Below are 21290 nucleotides of genomic sequence, written 5' to 3' on the forward strand. Positions count from 1 at the left end.
GCACCAAAGCCAATCAAGCCAGCTTCATCCGAGGTGACCTCCACGTCTGTGGCAGCAGACAAACCTCTTGGTTAATCTGGACGGAGTGGTTCTTGTTACGGAAGCAGCACAACAAGTTAATAAACTGACGGAGAAAAGCTCTCCCTGGCCAAACTACCTTAGCAGCATGATGTAAATGGCCAATAAGCGACTCCAATTCCTGCTTTCTGCACCAGCCATTTGGCATCCAAGAGTGAATGAGCTCTCTTAGTGCAAGAAATTTGTCCTCGGGAAGACGAGCCACTTGGTTAACCAAATCCAGTTCAATTCCTAAGACAGTCATAGAAGTAGCTGGACCTACCCACGCATTTGTTAGGGTAAAGAAGCAACCTCAGCCTATGGCAGACAGAGACTGCAGTGTTAAGGTTATATGCATACTGAGAAGATTCCCAGGGACCTGTGGTAATAAAGTCATCCAAGTAATGTAACAAGTCTGAAAGGTGATGCTTGTAGAGTAGGATCCATTCAACCATTTCAGCTACAGAATTGAAAAAAAAAATGGTGCAGAACGGAGACCAAAGGGGAGCGAGAGGTCAACATAAAACTGTCCGTGCCATTTCATGCCAAGCAGGAAGCCTTCATCTGGGTGAAATGGGATATTCTGATAAGTGGATTCCACATCAAACTTCGCCATCAAGGCACCTGGGGCCTGTTTCTTGAAAGCCCCGATAATTAACGGGCCCGGTAAGCTGTCTCCGTTTACATTAAAGATCGAGTTTCCAATAGTTTTGCATCTAACATGATAAAACTATCAGTTAATGAAACAAAATGGAGTCGTTTGCTAGCCAGGAGCGGCGCTCTTATTCTTTATATTTCGATTTGAATATTTGATTTCAGGCCCGAAAAAATACTGGGACTTTCGAGAAACGGGCCCCTGGGCCATAACGGGAAACCATACGATACTTGATCAACTTTAATATACTGGAGAGAAAAATCCTGGGGATCAATGTCATCATTCACACTAGCACCCCCCGGGGAAGACAAATCAACTATCAAGTGCCATTTGCCTGGCTGTCCTTTCTTAGGGAATACCCCAAAACTGCTTATGTGGGTATGGTGAAGAGCAGGCCGCTTGTTTCTTTTAGCTGGCTTAAGCTTGTGAGCAGAGTGGAATCCTAACCGGAAGCCATGCCAGAGACCCTGGAGGACATAGGAGACCTGCTGCTGGTCGGTATGACTGGCTAATTCCTTCGAAAATTCCTCCACCTTAAGGGACTAACCTTTGATACGGCAGGGACAACTGGGTGAGCTGGGAAGAAAATAAGGCTAGTTTAAAATAAAACAGAACAAGGCTAGGTAAAGGGCACCCCAATGCTAAGGAGATAATTTTGGACCACAAACTAGCAAACTCAAACAACTTGACAACTTCATTGCTGATAACGTACGGTCCGACCTAGCTGTATAAAGGCGAGATGATGCAATAACGCGTCTTAACATTAATTAGATAGAATAACGGTCAGAAACCAACGGAAAAACTAAAGTCAATCAAATACAGTTCGTCCTGGCAAAAACAATCAATAGAACAAGAGGTGCATCCACTGACGCCTGGTTTTTGAAGCACACAAAGGCGCAGGAGGGTGGAGAAGCAGATCTGTATTTATGATCGTTCAAAGATGCTCTATTATAATGACGGGGGCACTCTGAGCCACGGTGAGAATCTGCATAAACACTTCAACGATGGGCAAATTGTAACATGAGGAGCTCATAGGAAGTTAAATCTGTTCATCGGTGCGGAAAATAGGACACCAGAATCAACGTAAAAATCGTAAATGCTTAAGACCTGGTCAAGATGTCCTTGATGCGATGGCGTTGCTTTTTAGAGCTTGGCAAAAACAGTAAGCATCCGTCAAGGAATGCTTGTGACTGCGGCTCAGTCTAAACGATGTTGACGGATAACAAGTCCCCCAAATCCACATACTTCCCGGCGACAATTTGGCTTATCGTTTTTACCAGGATTGGCAAAAAACTGGGGCCAACTACAAAAGGCTGTTGAAGTAGCGGTCCCGAAGGCAAGTTGGCAACCAAGGAGCTATCGCTGAATGGTACCGGGACAGAAGTGCCCGCCGTGATTGAAGTGCTTAAAACCAGCGAGTGCGGGGTTGCGAATATGGCAACAAAGGAGGCACCGTAAAATTAGGTCTACTTTGAGACGCTGAAGACGAAGGCATCGGCTGTTGTTCCTGAAAAAGGTCCCCAGAAGCTAAGAACGTCGCCGTTTGCTGGAACAAACTGGGCGATTGATCGGGAACGCCCCCAGAAGTTGACGGTGACGCCAGGCAAGCTGAATTACCAAGCGAAGCACACACCCATTGTTCGAGGTAGGACCAGGATCTTTTTCCCCCACTAGGAAAGCCTTAACTGTGTTGACGACAAGAACTAGGAATGCTGGATCAGGAACACTAACGGCAACGGGGACGGAAACGGTCGAAGAGGATTGTGGCGCAGAGTTTGCCATGCATGGGGGCAAAGAAGGCACAAAAGAGTCAGTGCTCAGAGGCGCATCTGGTTGCGAACTCTCGTCGTAAAAACCAGTAGACAGACTGTTGTTGGTCCAGAGAGTAGCCATTGTTTGAGGAAGAGTAAAAACCACAGCACAAAATGGCAAGCACAAACTGTTGTGGCAACACTTTGCGAAGAACTGAAAGCAAGCAACTGTGTATACAAGTCATGAGGTGCCCCTGCTAGAGGCACTGGGCAACCCCCAGCATAGTTGGGAAACCTGCCGAGCAGCATTGCTTTAAGGTTAACTTTGCCTAAATTACATTTAATCACATTAATTGCTTTCCTCCACACCTCATTCATGAACGGCACCTGGTTGCAAGGAAAACACACATTTTCAAAGGCACATGTTCATTCAGAATTATAGAAATATGCATGGACTGAAATGCAAATAACTTGCTGTCTTTATCCTCACAGGAATTCATAACCATAACGAAAAGTGCACAATTTAAATCAGCGCAAAATTTGTCCAAATCAAAGTTTTTCATGCTGCAGAAACAGATCTTCTGTGATCTACATTTCCGTGATGAGGCATAAAGAATAGCATAAATAAGTGCATGATCACTCATGTGGAGATTAGAAACCCCAGCCTGCAAGACCCGCAATTTTCTATTTGTTGATACAAGATAAAGCAATGTTTGCCAGTGATTTGTTATCCTGGTCACTTCACAAATTAAGTTTTCAAAGGCAAAAATGTCTATAACATCGACCAAATCTCTGCCCTCCTTGGGTGGCTTGTCAAGGTCCAGCATGTCACAATTGAAATCATCAAGTATACATGTAAAGACAATTTCTGACATCTCTGTCAGTCTCAAAAAATAGTACATTTGAGGCTTCCACATTGAGTTATCAAGGGATGGTGACCGATGGTCCAACAAAAGTCATCCAGGAGTTTGACAGTTTTACACGTACAGCCACACCTTTGATACCAATAAAGTTTGCCCTCATAAAAGAAATGTTGCTGCAACTAAACATCGCTACTCCATCACCACCATGATTCCTATCATTGCGAAGCAGGCAAAATCCATGTACTTGAAATTGGCTGTCTGGAAAAGTGCTGTTAATCTTTCTCTCCGTAATAACCAAACAATTTAACTCAATAATGCCATACCATACAAAAATTCAATGCTGCTAACAAAGATTAATGAAGTTTGCTCTTTCACAAGGACATTAGCTTTCTCATTTGTGATATCCAACATTTAATGTATGTAATAAGCAACTTGGAGAATACAAAGATATTATAGGGATGTCATGACACAACCCACTCCATTCTTAGCTTCATAAGCCTCATCACAGAGAGAACAAGGGATCTGTTACAGAATTATGAGACATGACAAACTAGCCATGGTGGATTAACGAATTACAGAATCCTTACAGACTTGTAAAAACATTGAAGTTAGAGTGAAATATATCTATTCACCATAGTTTTTTTTCACATAGACCATACTGCATCTTTTTTACCCCCCAAAATCTTGCATAAATATTGTCTTTGATTTCTCTTGGGATGACTGTTGTATCCAGGGGAAATTGGAAACAATAGATCTTATCATGGTTTTGGATTCCATCTTGTGGAATAGGCAGACACATGAGAAATTACAGTGCTTGTATGATAATCTGATGTCTAATTATTTCCATAAAATGGCTGTTCTGAAAAAAAAATGAATTGTAAACTAAAGCTACACAGCAAAGGAATCTACTAACAAATTTTTGGGGCCAGTCCTGTGCTTAAATTTCTCCAGTCACTCGCTCTAGTTTTTTCATATATTCGTCTGCAATTTTTCCCAGGAAATTTTAGGCGGCAGGAAGTATATCTTTACAGACAAATGTATAGAAAATTTTAAAAGGTGGCTCTAGCGCAGGTAATGCCTTAATTTTTTTCAGTAGAATCCTAAGAGTGAAGCTTTAGTTTGCAATTCATATTTTTTTCGGAACTGCCAATTTATAGAAATAATTTGAAATTAGATTCTCATACAAACACTGTAATTCCTCACTTGGTTTCCTACCAATCAAGATGGCTTCCAAAACCATGATAAGGTCTATGGTTATGCACAATTTTGGAGGGTAAATAAGGTGTAGTATGGTCTATGTGAAAATAGTGAATACCATCATAAAATGAGAGTATAATTATTCTTTGCTGAAAAAATGTAACAAACCTGCACTGTGTTTTTAGAAAAGAAAGCAACTTTTCTCACTTTCTTCTGTAACCTGGCTTGTTTCCTTTGATCTCTTCTGCTTGGCACTTTTTTCTGCCTCTTTCCTGAAAGTAAATAAAATTATATAATTTGAGTACAAGAAGGCACTAAGGTATGTGTGTGAAAAGATCCCTGTTAAATAATACATCAATTAATGTACAATAATATTACCAAATGCATATTTTGGGTCCTTAGAAAGCATTTTAGCAAGGTCTTTGTTTTCTAGTTTGACCCAGCCTTTTGCACGATATGAAAACCCTATCTTTATTTTGTATCTCAAAACCAAAGAAACTATAGCGAGCAATAACGTGTAGTTTGGGGCCACGGCCTTTATTTTGAAGTTTGACCCTAACCTTTTTCTACAAAATGAAGAGCATGCTAATTACATGCCTGTTGGACTGTGGAGAAGTGTGTTATGAGTTAGCTGTCATCTACGTTTTTTTTTCATCAGTACATATAGACATACCATATGACAGTCTCGTGACTGGCCTTTTCCCCATGAGTCGTTTCGCTAACGTCTTAAGATATTCTGCTAAGAAGTGAAATGAGTGCTGGACATGCACATGTATATGCTTTGTTCTCTCAGCCATGATAGAAAAAAGAGTGTTACACATGTATATACCTCATTCTTTCAGCCGCTGATCAGACAAACACAGTTAGGGAACTGACCCAACACGTATGCAAAATAACTTCAGAAGTTAGAGAACAGGACATTGGCAAAATGACTCATAGGCAAGATGACCGTAAACTGACATTCTGGTCACAAGTCTATCCCTGAGCTACAGGAGGCTCCTAAGATCTAAACAAGGCCTTCTCATGCGACAAATATCCTGCATTGTGCTATGAATAAAATATCATGATCTATGTGTGGCTTATACCGTGAGGTATTATACAGGTCACATCACTGTCTAGTTTACATAAACTAATTCACAGGCTCAGAACAAACACAGTGTGGATGAGGACAACTGACGATATCTACGCGTCCGTGGGTTTCATATATTGTGAATTGAGTGTTGCTCTAGTTATTTTTTCATTGATCCACCTTATTACACATGCGCATTACGATCGCGACTACGATGGCGAATCGTGGTGTTTGGGAAGAAATCTCAATGAATGTCCTGTCCACTCTGATCTGGTGGTCGAAGGATGCTGATGATGACGATGACTTGTTTGATATAGATGAAACTGGTGACTGGTAATAAGCCTATCGCGTACTAAGATGGTGATTAAATTGCCTTTTACATCTTGAAAATTTACAAATTGGCCGCATTTTTACAGATGTGCTAAACTGACCTTGATGTACGGTAGTTTCGAAAACGAAGCACTCGAAAACGAAGACCGAAGCACAAAGCACCCAAATCTCGAAAACGAAGCACCCAAACCTCGAAAACGAAGCACCCTAGATCGAAAACGAAGCACCCAAACTCGAAAACAAAGACCCCTAAATCTCGAAAACGAAGCACCCAAAACTCGAAAACGAAGCACCCAAAACTCGAAAACGAAGCACCCTAGATCGAAAACGAAGCACCCAAAACTTGAAAACGAAGCACCTGAATTAGGTGGAGGCAGCGGATGCGTCCACACCTCCAAAGGTCCACAAAATCCATCCCAAGGTTTTATAAGAGCCTGCCAACTGTTTAACTGAATTTTTCTAGATAGGATATAATTTTATCATTAGTCTCGCTACACTTGATACATCTTACCTTAATATGCATTTTTTCGGTACACATACATGTTTATGTAGACTTCAAAACTGTCCGTCAGCAGATTTTGGCGTATTCAAGTACGCGTGAGCAGTAACACAAAAGGTCTGAAACGAGGCTGAAAACGGAGTGTGAGGCTCGCGCGTATTACTCTTACGCCACGCTTTACCGACTTCTTTACAGATTTTGAGAAAAAAACCGATTGTTTTGCAGTCTAACATATTGGATATGCAGGAGGTTATGCCCCCTCCCGATCGCAAAATTATAAAACTTCTAACATTTGTTCTCTTGTTTTCACCGCTTCGATATCGTTAAGACTCGTAATGACGACGGCTACCACGTTTTCCCGCCAAAATGACGCTGGTTCGCGCGCGAGTACCACTTAGTACTAAGAAAATCTTGTACTCGTCTTAAAATCTAAAGCTCTCTATCATCGATTCAAGCCTGCGAATTTAACTGGCTTTTACTGGCAATACAGTAACATTCTAGAAATAGTTTGGGCGTTCTCGGTTTTCTGATCTCGTCCAAAACATGGCCTCCCACATTGCATTTACAACTTGAGTAGATTTGAACTGCATTCGATTCGTTATCGTGCTTGATTCCTGCTGTATTAGCATTGGTCTCGTGTTTATAAAGGAAAGACCGGTGTCGAATTTTTGGGTGCTTCGTTTTCGATCTAGGGTTCTTCGTTTTCGAGTTTTGGGTGCTTCGTTTTCGAGTTTTGGGTGCTTCGTTTTCGAGATTTAGGGGTCTTCGTTTTCGAGTTTGGGTGCTTCGTTTTCGATCTAGGGTGCTTCGTTTTCGAGTTTTGGGTGCTTCGTTTTCGAGATTTGGGTGCTTCGTGCTTCGGTCTTCGTTTTCGAAACTACCCTTGATGTACGTAGTGTGTAAGGAGCGCGTGGCGCTGGCTGAGAATCATTAGGTCATGTTTTTCAAGTTTTAGGTCTCATACAAACCTTTTGCTCCTGTTACTTCCCTATCATCATAATCCTGTCCTTTAGGAACCTTCAGAAATTGTCCTTTGGCTCGAATACGAAAGAATTCGTCTTCTCTCTCTGCAGCTCTCTTTCGAGCCCTTCGGTCGGCCATTTTGTTAAAAGTCGTCAGGGACTGGTAATCTAGTGCCCAGTACCCCTCTACTAATGTGGTTTTGTTTGCTTCAGTAATTATTTTTTGCGTGCTTGTCTTCCCGGGAAACACCGTACATTGTGAGAGCTGTCGCCCGACTTGACCCACGACAAAATTTCTAGCCTTGCTGCCTTCACGTGGAAAATAGCCAACACCGATTTATTACCGAAATTTGCCGGAATTATGGCAGCTTCTGAGAAAAACTTGGTTTTAATTCCAGTGGACGAAAGTGTTCACAGCGAGAGAGCATTTGACTGTGAGTACAGAAGTACACTGTTATATTGTCGCGTAGGTAAAGCTGCCTGAGTATAGTGAATAATTCTTATCGAGACTGTGAGGAAGATCGCTCTTTGTCCTTACGAGCAATTTACTATTCTTTTCACCTGAGCTTATATTTTCCTTGTACTCGTTGTCGATTCAAGAACATGTAGGTAAAAACAATTATTCGCATAATTAACGTATAAAGCAATTTATAAGAATTCTTGAATGTAGAAAATCTTAATTACTGCCAAATTACAGACTGTTGCTAAGCAGGTGCCATTAAAACGCCCCCAAGACAACAGCTGAAAATCAACATTTACATTATATTTTCTACACACGGAGGATTATTAAAAGTAATTTGGCTTATTATGGTGGCGTTGCTTTCACATAAATTTCATTTATATGGAATTCTTGCGTCGATTTTACTCTTAAGTTGAAAATACTGGCAAATTTCACCTATTAAGTTTACGTAATTTTGCACTTACTTCTTCTACAAAAGAAATACCCGAGGTTGTACATTTGAAACGCAGCTGTCAATATAAATCTGACCAATCAAATAGCAATGCCCCTGGGGCATTACTTTCAGTTTGATAGTTTTTGTAGATACACAGATATTGATAAGCTTTAAAATTCGAAGTGTCTAAATGACCTGCAGCCGGTCAAGGTTTTCAAATCAAGAAATGAACAACAGTTTAATATACATTTGTCTCATTACTAGGTTTTCTTGTACCGGTAGATAAAGTTGGGCTTGGGGGCGTGGGGGCTGCGCTAAAAACCATTCTATACGGGGAGCCGGGGAGGCACCGTCCCGCAGTCTAATCCCTTACCTTTTACATATAGACGTTCTATTGGCTCGTCACGCAATCCAACCTCGTCCACGGGGCGCTTTTCCCTGGCTTTGGAGGCCAGTTTTGGAGCCAGGGTAAAGCGCCCTGGGGACGAGGTTGCACGCAATCCTCTTCAACGTGGGCAAGGACCGCGTGATGAAACCCGAAGAACGTCTGCATAACAGGCTCGGTTTTGGTGTACCACTTTTTCACAAAAAAAAATACCTCTTTCTCATTTTTTCGTTGAAAAATGGTTCCCTTTCACATACTTAGTAGTCTCCCTTGCAACCGTTTTAGCGTAGTCGGGAGGAGGCTTGCGCGATGACACTAAAACGGCTGCGAGGGAGATTACATTTCCACTCACAGTAATGCTCCTTTTAATAACTTACCAAGTACCATTAAAAGGAGTTGTAGTTCATTTCAACAGAAATAGGGTGCTGAAGAAGGAACAGATCGACCCAAGATCAACCTTGGCGCTTCCCTTTTTGTGACGAATAATCAACTGGTTCCCAGGACCTTACTTAGACGTCCCCCTCATTGGATGTATTGTAGCTTTTCCGTTCAATTTTACAGCAACCACCAAGACTTTTGTTGTACTTGATTTTTTGTTCCTTTTCTTTGACAGTTTATCTTCAGTTTATGTACAGAGCTGACCACACCGTGGGAATAGCACACGTACACGAAGATACCGGCAACACCGTCATTAGGATTCCATGTAAGTTTAAACTTCCCTTCTCCCACGCAATGGAAGGTTTTCTTTTAGTCTGCAATCGTACTCAGTTTTCTTTTTCGATGGTAAAATATTCCACAATGACATGAAAAGAAGAAATCAGGAGTGACGCCTAATATATAAAAGTTATCTACGGAACGCCTACCTCCCGATTTTTAAACTGGACAGCCTTTCCCGAAATCAAATTGCCTATGCTGTACACTTCTTGGTATGCAAATGGCGGGAAAAGGGAAGAGGTCGCTGGTAGAAGACCAAATGAGTCAATAACTTCATTCTTACAGTAGTCAAACTCCTGATTTTTTCCACGTTTTAATGACAGCTGTTGGACGGTTGGCAATTTACCCATCCCCTAACACTCCCCTTTCGTCTATTTCGATCGATGAATTTAAGTCAAAGATGACCATTTAGATGTGTGTATTTCAGTAGGAAGTGACATGACGGAAGAGGCGATTGAGAATATTGTTAGAGCCCAGTGGCAAAAGGTAGACGACTTGATTGACAAGTACAAGAAAAAGTGCGATCAAGCCAAGGTAAATAACGGAATGATTATTCATTCTAAAGATTTCGCCGTTTCTGATTGGTTCCAATGCCCCGGGTAATTCTTCATAACCAACCAGCGCGGATGAAATTTGGAAGATGCGAGCAATATTTCCATATTCGATTGAAAACGAGGCTGAATGGTCGATAGATCATCGATCAACGTCTCTTCGAAGCGTGGCGGCCTAGCTGTTCAGTTATTCACGAGTGAATTAAAAGAAGGTCCTTCTCGACTATCCAAAGACGAATTTGCTAAATTTCTGCCTAAAACTGAACGGTAGGAAAGAAAGAATACGCAAAAGCTATTGCTTGATATATGTTATTTACTTTTTGATGAGTATCTGCAAGAAAAACATTGTATTTATATCCTGAAACTGTGCCGAAGAATAGGCCAATAATAAAACAATTATTGAATTCGGCTTTCGTATGATGTGAAGAATTATGTAGATCTCGAAGGATGTTCTCCACCTCGGCCTTCAGCCTCGGTGGACAACATCCTCCTCGATCTGCGTAATTCTTCACATCCTACTCAGCCTCATTCAGTAATTGCTAAATATTTAGGAAATATATACAATCATGGCTTTACTTTTCTCCCCGTCTCATCAGGGTACAAAGAAAATCATTTTTACAGCTTGCCATTCGGGCAAGCTGAAGCTAGCATTTACTAGCCCAGTCGTCATTTCAACTAGCCCCAAAAACTTTTTTGTTCTTCTGTTATTCAAATTCCTCATAAAACATCACTTGCCCGTCGGGCAAGTTAGAAACAGAATACACTAGCCCGATAGCAAAATCCACTAGCCCCGGGCTATCGGACAGTACTTTCTTTGCACGCTGCTCATAGTTACTTTTGTTTTCAGATCAAGTATTCAGTTTTTATAGAAACAAAAGGAAAACCTGGAGAGGTGATTTGCAAGCTGGTCAAGGAGAAGGACGCTCTAATGGTTGTCATGGGATCTAGGGGACTTGGGACAATACGCCGCACCATATTAGGAAGTGTAAGCCAGTACTGTATTGATCATGCGCACGTACCAGTCACTGTCATACCGCCGCCCTCATAACCACTGGCCAGCAGCTACTGACAATGAGTCACCGCGTAATCTGCAAGGCAATTATTAACGCACACTAGGGCAATTTAAGTTCTCTACCCATCTTCTTGAAGATCACGGATTCATCCTTATGTCACATGTTGGAGCAATCTGCGATTTGTGAACGACCACAAAAATTAAAAGAAGGCTGAATTCACAGCCAGGTGGAAACTTTGTGGTACCCACCTGAAACAGAGCAGATCGACAAGACAACAGAAACAGTTCACGCACAACGAAAATTAATAATAGTATTGCTGGCTGATTTTAATATTTACATTTTTACAATTCAATAAACATTACTGAAAATTACTCAAAGAATTTATCTTGGGGAGACTTTTGTTATTTTTTAAAAAATATATCCTAATTGTCCGAACGTAAGCGACAGGAATAGAAGGAAAATGTCTTCGAGAAACTTTCCTTGCCGTTTCTGATGACCCGTAAAGATCGCTGGGTCGCCAGGAAGAATGAGACCACGTCGCCATTACGTCTTGGGTTTTGCATGAATTTTAAGGAAGATGTCGTTGAACTTGTTGTCAGGAAAAAGTAACTCTAGAATTCCTTCCCACAATACATACAGGAGACGCTTGTTTAAACTGGAATATTGAAAAGTGTCGAACACCCTGCCAAGATAAATGTTGGGAAATTCAAGATTAGCATAAGCGAAAAAACAAATATTTGTTTGAACTGTACAAAATTAAGCTGCGGTAAAACGTGCACCTTGTTTTGCAATATTGCTGCAAACCGAGTTGAAATGCAATGATGCGCGTTTTACCTCCCACGTTCAAACCTGTCCTGCAACAAATCAGGTTATTCCAAGTTGCCTGAATAGTGACTTCTGATTGCATAAAATAACGCGGGAGTCACAACATACAAGGGGAGTTACGTCACTGATTGCAAAACGAGTTTGCCTTGGACCGGTAAACCGCGCAACTTGTACAGATTTTGTTGCAAAAAGTAGAACCACTCAATCTAGGTTTGATTCGTGGGTGATAAAACGCGCACCATCGCTATTCACCTCGTTATGCAGCAATGTTGCAAAACAAGTTGCAGGTTTTTGTTACCCGTTTTAGCGCACCTTTACACACAACAATACCGAAATATGAAACATAATTACCGACAAATTCCTTCCATTGTCACTTCTGATCCAAGAAAGCGCTTTAATTCCTCTAAAAAACATGAAAGAAGACTGTAAACGAACGTCAAAAAAAACCTTCAAGACTGAACTTCAGTGCTGTTAAATAATGAAGAAAATATGCACCAGGGGAAAATTTTACTGCAGACACAATACTTCAATGTCATCGTAACGTTTTTATTAATCGCGATTGTTTACCATTTACATGGGTAACCAGTCGGTGCACAGTTTGGGCAAATGGTAAACACAATTTAGGACTGGTTAATTTCCTTTCGGGAATCGTGTCTACCATTCGCACAAATCACTCTCGTTTACCGAAAACTGGCTACGAGAGCCAGAAATTGGTTTTAAAGATGGGTTATTTCCGTTTGGCACATTCCGACTACGAAAACAGGACTACCGTTTTGGACGTTCCGTATCTTTCAGAGAAATTCAAATAGAACGACAGGAAAAGTCGTGTTTTTTTGACTTTCCAAACGGGCATTACCAAAACGTTTTGTTAATGGTAGAAAAATCCGTGTCATCTTATCGTTCGCGTGACCCTTTATCCATGGTGGTAGCCCCAGCTTCCTTCCAGACGTCTGTCTTCAGTCCTTGGTTATTTGATGGCCGACGGAACCTACCACCACAGGGTAACCCAGGCTCTGTAATAGTACCACAGTACGGTTCTAGTAAAATTACAGTGTTTGTATGGGGTAAAAATACCATACTACAATTTGTAGGAAATACTAAATATAATATTGTAATATAATATAAATATTGTTTGTCTCAACTAAAGTGAACAATAGCCCTCCATCAAATGTTTTTCCAGCAGGGGTGGCTAACTTTGGTAAAGCTATGTATCGGTCACTAGAAAGGTCAACCCAGTACACCCGGGATGGATTTGAGTTTTTTTTGTACAGTGCCCAGGCCTCATTTCTTGGCCGCGCGTTGATCTGGCCCGGCTACTTCGGCGAGCATATTCTCGGTCATTTTGGATTACATCCTTCGGGTTTGTCAAAGTCTGCGGGATTCGTTTCTCTATCTGGAAAAGCTTCATTGGTTTCTAATACTGCTGCTATCCTATCACTACCATCCTGACATGTTTATTTTTTGTTGGAGTTCGAATTTCGTGAAAAAAGTTGTGTTGAATAAGAGCATGGCGGCGAAGATGGCATCTCGTGTCTCCTACTTTGTATAATTATTATAATTGTATATAGTGTGAATTTGAACAAATTATCACGAAACTTCGTTGGAGAAATAAGGACAACAACAACTAACAGCAGGGGAAGTTTCACTGACTTACATTTAGTATTTCCTACAAATTTTAGGATCGTATTTTTACCCCATACAAACACTGTAATTTTACTAGAGCAGTACTGTGGTACTATCACAGAGCCTGGGTTACCTGCGCTACCACCAGTGTCGGCGCGATAGAATGACACATAAACTCCCCAACATGAAGAGGTAACAGTCCACACCCCTCCCACTTGATCTTGAAATTGAAAGTCAAAAGTATTTCAGATCTAGAAACTGCTTCAATTAACTTGTTGGAAGAGAGAGGCCCACAGTAGAGAGACTATATATATACCTGGTATACTGCCAAACATCTTTGTTTTAGCAGCAACTCGTGTTCGTACTTTCACATCTTTCTTCCTCTCTGGAGATGTTTCGGCCAAAATTCCTCCAGGCCAGAAGGAATCCCTTCAACATAAAATATTAATATTTTCAAAACCAAGTCCAAACCTTCCTTATTTGCCCGTTTGAAATAAAACTGAAATTTTCTCACCTAAACACTTTGACATACTCTGCTATTTGTTCTGCTGAGGTTGCGTAATCTACATAGTCGACGATTTTTCTGAAAGAGAAAACATGAAAGGACATGAATCGTCTAATTCAGCTAACTCTCTCCAAGACAGACACCTTTGGTACCGGCAGTAAGTCAGTGTCCATCTAAGAGTAATGTCCGTCTTACAGAGGGATTAAAGAGAGGCATGGACCAACTCTAGGTGTCCCTTGTATCGAGGTGTCTGTCTTATACAGGTGTCCGTTAAGAAAGAGTCGACTGTACTATTGAAAATCTGTATCGCTCAACTGAAGGTCTCCAAAAAATTTCAAGTTATCTCTTACCTGTTGATTCTGTCTCCGTAAGTAGTTTCGATAATCTGCCTCAGTAAAACGACGATACGTCGCCTTAACCACAGGTTTCTGGATAAGATAATAGTCATGGTTACATATACAATAGGAAATGTACTTTTGCGGAGAAAATTCTCTCGTGGTCGATTTGTTGTGGTATTTTACTTACAAAGGTAAAGCGGTGACAACAGTGACAACAGTGTCAATGGTGACAACGGTGACAACGATGACAACAGTGACAATTGTGACAACCGTGACAACGGTGACAGCCGAGACGACCGTGACAACAGTAACAACGCTGACAACAGTGACAACAGTGACAATGATGACAACGGTAACAACAGTGACAGCGGTGACAACGGTGAAAACAGTGACAACCTTGACAACAGTGACAACGGTGACAACGGTGACGATGGTGACAACAGTCACAACCGTGACAACCGTGACAACGGTGACAATGGTGACAACAGTGACAACAGTGACACCGGTGACAACGGTGACAACCGTGACGACCGTGACAACAGTAACAACGCTGACAACAGTGACAACAGTGACAATGATGACAACGGTAACAACAGTGACAGCGGTGACAACGGTGAAAACAGTGACAACCTTGACAACAGTGACAACCGTGACAACCGTGACAATGGTGACAACAGTCACAACCGTGACAACCGTGACAACGGTGACAATGGTGACAACAGTGACAACAGTGACAGCGGTGACAACGGTGACAACGGTGACAACAGTGACAACAGTAACAACGGTGACAACAGTAACAACGGTGACAACAGTGACAATGGTAAAAACGGTGACAACGGTGACAACGGTGACAACGGTGACAACAGTGACAATTGTGACAACCGTGACAACGGTGACAACCGTGACGACAGTGACAACAGTAACAACGCTGAAAACAGTGACAACAGTGACAATGATGACAACGGTAACAACAGTGACAGCGGTGACAACGGTGACAACGGTGACAACAGTAACAACAGTAAAAACGGTGACAACAGTGACAATGGTAAAAACGGTGACAACGGTGACAACGGTGACAACAGTGACAAGCGTGACAACCGTGACAATGGTGAAACCAGTCACAATGGTAACAACGGTGACAACGGTGACAACAGTGACAATGGTGACAACGGTGACAATAGTGACAACAGTGACAACAGTGACAACCGTCACAATGGTGAAAACAGTCACAACGGTGACAACCCTGACGACGGTGAAAACGGTGACAACGGTGACAGCGGTAACAACGGTGACCACAGTGACAATGGTAACAACGGTGACAACAGTGACAACCGTGAAAACAGTGACAATGGTGACAACAGTGACAACAGTGACAACGGTGACAACGGTGACAACAGTGACAACAGAGACAGCGGTGAAAACGGTGACAATGGTGACAACAGTGACAACAGTAACAACGGTGACAACAGTGACAATGGTGGCAACGGTGACAACAGTGACAACAGTAACAACGGTAACAACAGTGACAATGGTAAAAACGGTGACAACGGTGACAACGGTGACAACAGTGACAATTGTGACAACCGTGACAACGGTGACAACCGTGACGACCGTGACAACAGTAACAACGCAGACAACAGTGACAACAGTGACAATGATGACAACGGTAACAACAGTGACAGCGGTGACAACGGTGACAACGGTGACAACAGTGACAACAGTAACAACGGTGACAACAGTGACAATGGTAAAAACGGTGACAACGGTGACAACGGTGACAACAGTGACAAGCGTGACAACCGTGACAATGGTGAAACCAGTCACAATGGTAACAACGGTGACAACGGTGACCACGGTGACAATGGTGACAACGGTGACAACAGTGACAACAGTGACAACCGTCACAATGGTGAAAACAGTCACAACGGTGACAACCCTGACGACGGTGAAAACGGTGACAACGGTGACAGCGGTAACAACGGTGACAACAGTGACAATGGTAACAACGGTGACAACACTGACAACCGTGAAAACAGTGACAATGGTGACAACAGTGACAACAGTGACAGCGGTGACAACGGTGACAACAGTGACAACAGAGACAGCGGTGAAAACGGTGACAATGGTGACAACAGTGACAACAGTAACAACGGTGACAACAGTGACAATGGTGGCAACGGTGACAACAGTGGCAGCGGTAAAAACGGTGACAACAGTGACAACCGTGACAACAGTGACAACGGTGACAACGGTGACAATGGTGACAACAGTCACAACAGTGACAACCGTGACAACGGTGACAATGGTGACAACAGTGACAACAGTGACAGCGGTGACAACGGTGACAACAGTGGCAGCGGTGACAACGGTGACAACGGTGACAACAGTGACAACAGTAACAACGGTGACAACAGTGACAACAGTGTCAATAGTGACAACGGTGACAACGGTGACAACGATGACAACAGTGACAACAGTGACAGCCGTGACAACCGTGACGACCGTGTCAACGGTGACAACAGTGACAATAATGACAATGGTAACAACAGTGGCAGCGGTGACAACGGTGACAATAGTGACAACAGTAACAACGGTGACAACAGTGACAACAGTGACAAAGGTGATAACGGTGACAACGCTGACAACAATGACAACAGTGACAACCGTGACAACGCTGACAACCGTGACGACCACGACAACGGTGACAACGGTGACAACAGTGACAACAGTGACAGCGGAGAAAACAGTGACAATGGTGACAACAGTGACAAAAGTAACAACGGTGAGAAAAGAGAGAACCGTGAAGACGGTGACAACGGTAACAAAAGTGACAGCGGTGACAACGGTGACAACGGTGAAAACAGTGACAACAGTAACAACGCTGACAACAGTGACAACAGTGACAATGGTGACAACGGTAACAACAGTGACAGCGGTGACAACGGTGACAACAGTGACAACCTTGACAACAGTGACAACAGTGACAACGGTGACAACGGTGACAATGGTGACAACAGTCACAACAGTGACAACCGTGAAAACCGTGACAACGGTGAGAATGGTGACAACAGTGACAGCGGTGACAACGGTGACAACACTGACAACAGTGACAGCGGAGACAACGGTGACAACGGTGACAACAGTGACAACAGTAACAAAGGTGACAACAGTGACAACAGTGACAAAGGTAAAAACGGTGACAACGGTGACAACGGTGACAACCGTGACGAACGTGACAACGGTGACAACAGTGACAACCGTGACACCGGTGAGAGCAGTGACAACGGTGACAACGGTGACAACAGTGACAACAGTGACAACGGTGAGAACGGTGAAAACAGTGGCAGCGGTGACAACGGTGACAATAGTGACAACAGTAACAACGGTGACAACAGTGACAGCGGTGACAATGGTGACAGCGGTGACAACGGTGACAATGGTGACAACGATGACAACAGTGACAACAGTGACAACAGTGACAACCGTGACAACGGTGACAACAGTGACAACAGTGACAGCATAGAAAACAGTGACAATGGTGACAACAGTGACAACAGTCACAACAGTGACAACGGTGTCAACGGTGACAACAGTGACAACAGTAACAACGGTGAAAACAGTGACAACCGTGACAACGGTGACAATGGTGACAACAGTGACAACAGTGACAGCGGTGACAACGGTGACAACGGTGACAACAGTAACAACGGTGACAACAGTGACAATGGTAAAAACGGTGACAACGGTGACAACGGTGACAACGGTGACAACAGTGACAAGCGTGACAACCGTGACAATGGTGAAACCAGTCACAATGGTAACAACGGTGACAACGGTGACAACGGTGACAATGGTGACAACGGTGACAACAGTGACAACAGTGACAACAGTGACAACCGTCACAATGGTGAAAACAGTCACAACGGTGACAACCATGACGACGGTGAAAACGGTGACAACGGTGACAGCGGTAACAACGGTGACAACAGTGACGATGGTAACAACGGTGACAACGGTGACAACAGTGACAACCGTGACGAACGTGACAACGGTGACAACAGTGACAACCGTGACAGCGGTGAGAGCACTGACAAGGGTGACAACGGTGACAACAGTGACAGCGGTGACAACGGTGACAACAGTGGCAGCGGTGACAACGGTGACAATAGTGACAACAGTAACAACGGTGACAACAGTGACAGCGGTGACAATGGTGACAGCGGCGACAACGGTGACAATGGTGACAACGATGACAACAGTGACAACCGTGACAACGGTGACAACGGTGACAACAGTGACAACAGTAACAACGCTGAGAACAGTGACAATGGTAAAAACGGTGACAACGGTCACAACGGTGACAACGGTGACAACAGTGACAAGCGTGACAACCGTGACAATGGTGAAACCAGTCACAATGGTAACAACGGTAACAACGGTGACAACGGTGACAATGGTGACAACGGTGACAACAGTGACAACAGTGACAACAGTGACAACCGTCACAATGGTGAAAACAGTCACAACGGTGACAACCCTGACGACGGTGAAAACGGTGACAACGGTGACAGCGGTAACAACGATGACAACAGTGACAATGGTAACAACGGTGACAACAGTGACAACCGTGAAAACAGTGACAATGGTGACAACAGTGACAACAGTGACAGCGGTGAAAACGGTGACAACAGTGACAACAGAGACAGGGGTGAAAACGGTGACAATGGTGACAACAGTGACAACAGTAACAACGGTGACAACAGTGACAATGGTGCAACGGTGACAACAGTGGCAGCGGTAAAAACGGTGACAACAGTGACAACCGTGACAATAGTGACAACGATGACAACGGTGACAATGGTGACAACAGTCACAACAGTGACAACCGTGACAACGGTGACAATGGTGACAACAGTGACAACAGTGACAGCGGTGACAACGGTGACAACAGTGGCAGCGGTGACAACGGTGACAACGGTCACAACAGTGACAACAGTAACAACGGTGACAACAGTGACAACAGTGTCAATAGTGACAACGGTGACAACGGTGACAACGATGACAACAGTGACAACAGTGACAACCGTGACAACGGTGACAACCGTGACGACCGTGTCAACGGTAACAACAGTGACAATGGTGGCAATGGTAACAACAGTGGCAGCGGTGACAACGGGGACAATAGTGACAACAGTAACAACGGTGCCAAGAGTGACAACAGTGACAAAGGTGATAACGGTGACAACGATGACAACAGTGACAACCGTGACAACGGTGACAACCGTGACGACCACGACAACGGTGACAACGGTGACAACAGTGACAACAGTGACAGCGGAGAAAACAGTGACAATGTTGACAACAGTGACAAAAGTAACAACGGTGAGAAAAGTGAGAACCGTGAAGACGGTGACAACGGTAACAAAAGTGACAGCGGTGACAACGGTGACAACGGTGAAAACAGTGACAACAGTGACAACGCTGACAACAGTGACAATGGTGACAACGGTAACAACAGTGACAGCGGTGACAACGGTGACAACAGTGACAACCTTGACAACAGTGACAACGCTGACAACGGTGACAATGGTGACAACAGTCACAACAGTGACAACCGTGAAAACCGTGACAATGGTGACAACAGTCACAACCGTGACAACGGTGACAATGGTGACAACAGTGACAACAGTGACAGCGGTGACAACGGTGACAACGGTGACAACAGTGACAACAGTAACAACGGTGACAACAGTGACAATGGTAAAAACGGTGACAACGGTGACAACGGTGACAACAGTGACAATTGTGACAACCGTGACAACGGTGACAACCGTGACGACCGTGACAACAGAAACAACGCTGACAACAGTGACAACAGTGACAATGATGACAACGGCAACAACAGTGACAGCGGTGACAACGGTGACAACGGTGACAACAGTGACAACAGTAACAACGGTGACAACAGTGACAATGGTAAAAACGGTGACAACGGTGACAACAGTGACAAGAGTGACAACCGTGACAATGGTGAAACCAGTCACAATGGTAACAACGGTGACAACGGTGACAACGGTGACAATGGTGACAACAGTGACAACAGTGACAACCGTCACAATGGTGAAAACAGTCACAACGGTGACAACCCTGACGACGGTGAAAACGGTGACAACGGTGACAGCGGTAACAACGGTGACAAGAGTGACAACCGTGAAAACAGTCACAATGGTGACAACAGTGACAGCGGTGACAACGGTGACAACAGTGACAACAGAGACAGCGGTGAAAACAGTGACAATGGTGACAACAGTGACAACAGTAACAACGGTGACAACAGTGACAATGGTGGCAACGGTGACAACAGTGGCAGCGGTAAAAACGGTGACAACAGTGACAACGGTGACAACGGTGACAATGGTGACAACAGTCACAACAGTGACAACCGTGACAACGGTGACAATGGTGACAACAGTGACAACAGTGACAGCGGTGACAACGGTGACAACAGTGACAACGGTGACAACGGTGACAACAATGACAACAGTGACAACAGTGACAACCGTGACAACGGTGACAACCGTGACGACCGTGTCAACGGTGACAACAGTGACAATGGTGACAATGGTAACAACAGTGGCAGCGGTGACAACGGTGACAATAGTGACAATAGGAACAACGGTGACAACAGTGACAATAGTGACAAAGGTGATAACGGTGACAACGGTGACAACGATGACAACAGTGACAACCGTGACAACGGTGACAACCGTGACGACCACGACAACGGTGACAACGGTGACAACAGTGACAACAGTCACAGCGGAGAAAACAGTGACAATGGTGACAACAGTGACAAAAGTAACAACGGTGAGAAAAGTGAGAACCGTGAAGACGGTGACAACGGTAACAAAAGTGACAGCGGTGACAACGGTGACAACGGTGAAAACAGTGACAACAGTAACAACGCTGACAACAGTGACAACAGTGACAATGGTGACAACGGTAACAACAGTGACAGCGGTGACAACGGTGACAACAGTGACAACCTTGACAACAGTGA

The 21290-nt window shown here is 43.7% G+C and overlaps 3 protein-coding genes across 6 annotated transcripts in view; 1 reads left to right on the forward strand and 2 right to left on the reverse strand.

The window, feature by feature from the left end:
- Window positions 1–7522, reverse strand: part of LOC140930454 (nucleolar MIF4G domain-containing protein 1-like) — a 29383-nt gene extending 21861 nt beyond the window's left edge. Inside the window, exons 1-2 of the mRNA XM_073380143.1 lie at window positions 7390–7522; window positions 4692–4795 (exon numbers count right to left, since the gene is read on the reverse strand). Of these exons, the coding sequence (XP_073236244.1) occupies window positions 4692–4795; window positions 7390–7522 (237 nt within the window). The remainder of the gene's footprint in view (window positions 1–4691; window positions 4796–7389) is intronic.
- A 128-nt stretch (window positions 7523–7650) lies between these two features.
- On the forward strand, window positions 7651–11167 carry LOC140930457 (uncharacterized). The gene is made up of 4 exons (XM_073380148.1): window positions 7651–7817; window positions 9275–9364; window positions 9803–9909; window positions 10774–11167. Exons 1-4 carry the CDS (start codon window positions 7745–7747, stop codon window positions 10972–10974), a joined length of 471 nt encoding a protein of 156 aa, XP_073236249.1. The 5' UTR covers window positions 7651–7744; the 3' UTR covers window positions 10975–11167.
- A 56-nt stretch (window positions 11168–11223) lies between these two features.
- Window positions 11224–21290, reverse strand: part of LOC140930455 (sorting nexin-13-like) — a 40375-nt gene continuing 30308 nt past the window's right edge. For 3 of the 4 annotated variants that reach the window (XM_073380147.1, XM_073380145.1, XM_073380144.1), the window contains 5 exons: window positions 14243–14320; window positions 13902–13970; window positions 13704–13816; window positions 12116–12167; window positions 11224–11621 (listed from right to left, as the gene is read on the reverse strand). In XM_073380147.1, coding sequence (XP_073236248.1) covers window positions 11483–11621; window positions 12116–12167; window positions 13704–13816; window positions 13902–13970; window positions 14243–14320 — 451 coding nt within the window. In that variant the 3' untranslated portion in view covers window positions 11224–11482. The remainder of the gene's footprint in view (window positions 11622–12115; window positions 12168–13703; window positions 13817–13901; window positions 13971–14242; window positions 14321–21290) is intronic. The other variant, XM_073380146.1, reaches the window with a different exon arrangement.

This window comes from Porites lutea, chromosome 3 (genome assembly GCF_958299795.1).
Source record: "Porites lutea chromosome 3, jaPorLute2.1, whole genome shotgun sequence".
Lineage (NCBI taxonomy): Eukaryota > Metazoa > Cnidaria > Anthozoa > Scleractinia > Poritidae > Porites > Porites lutea.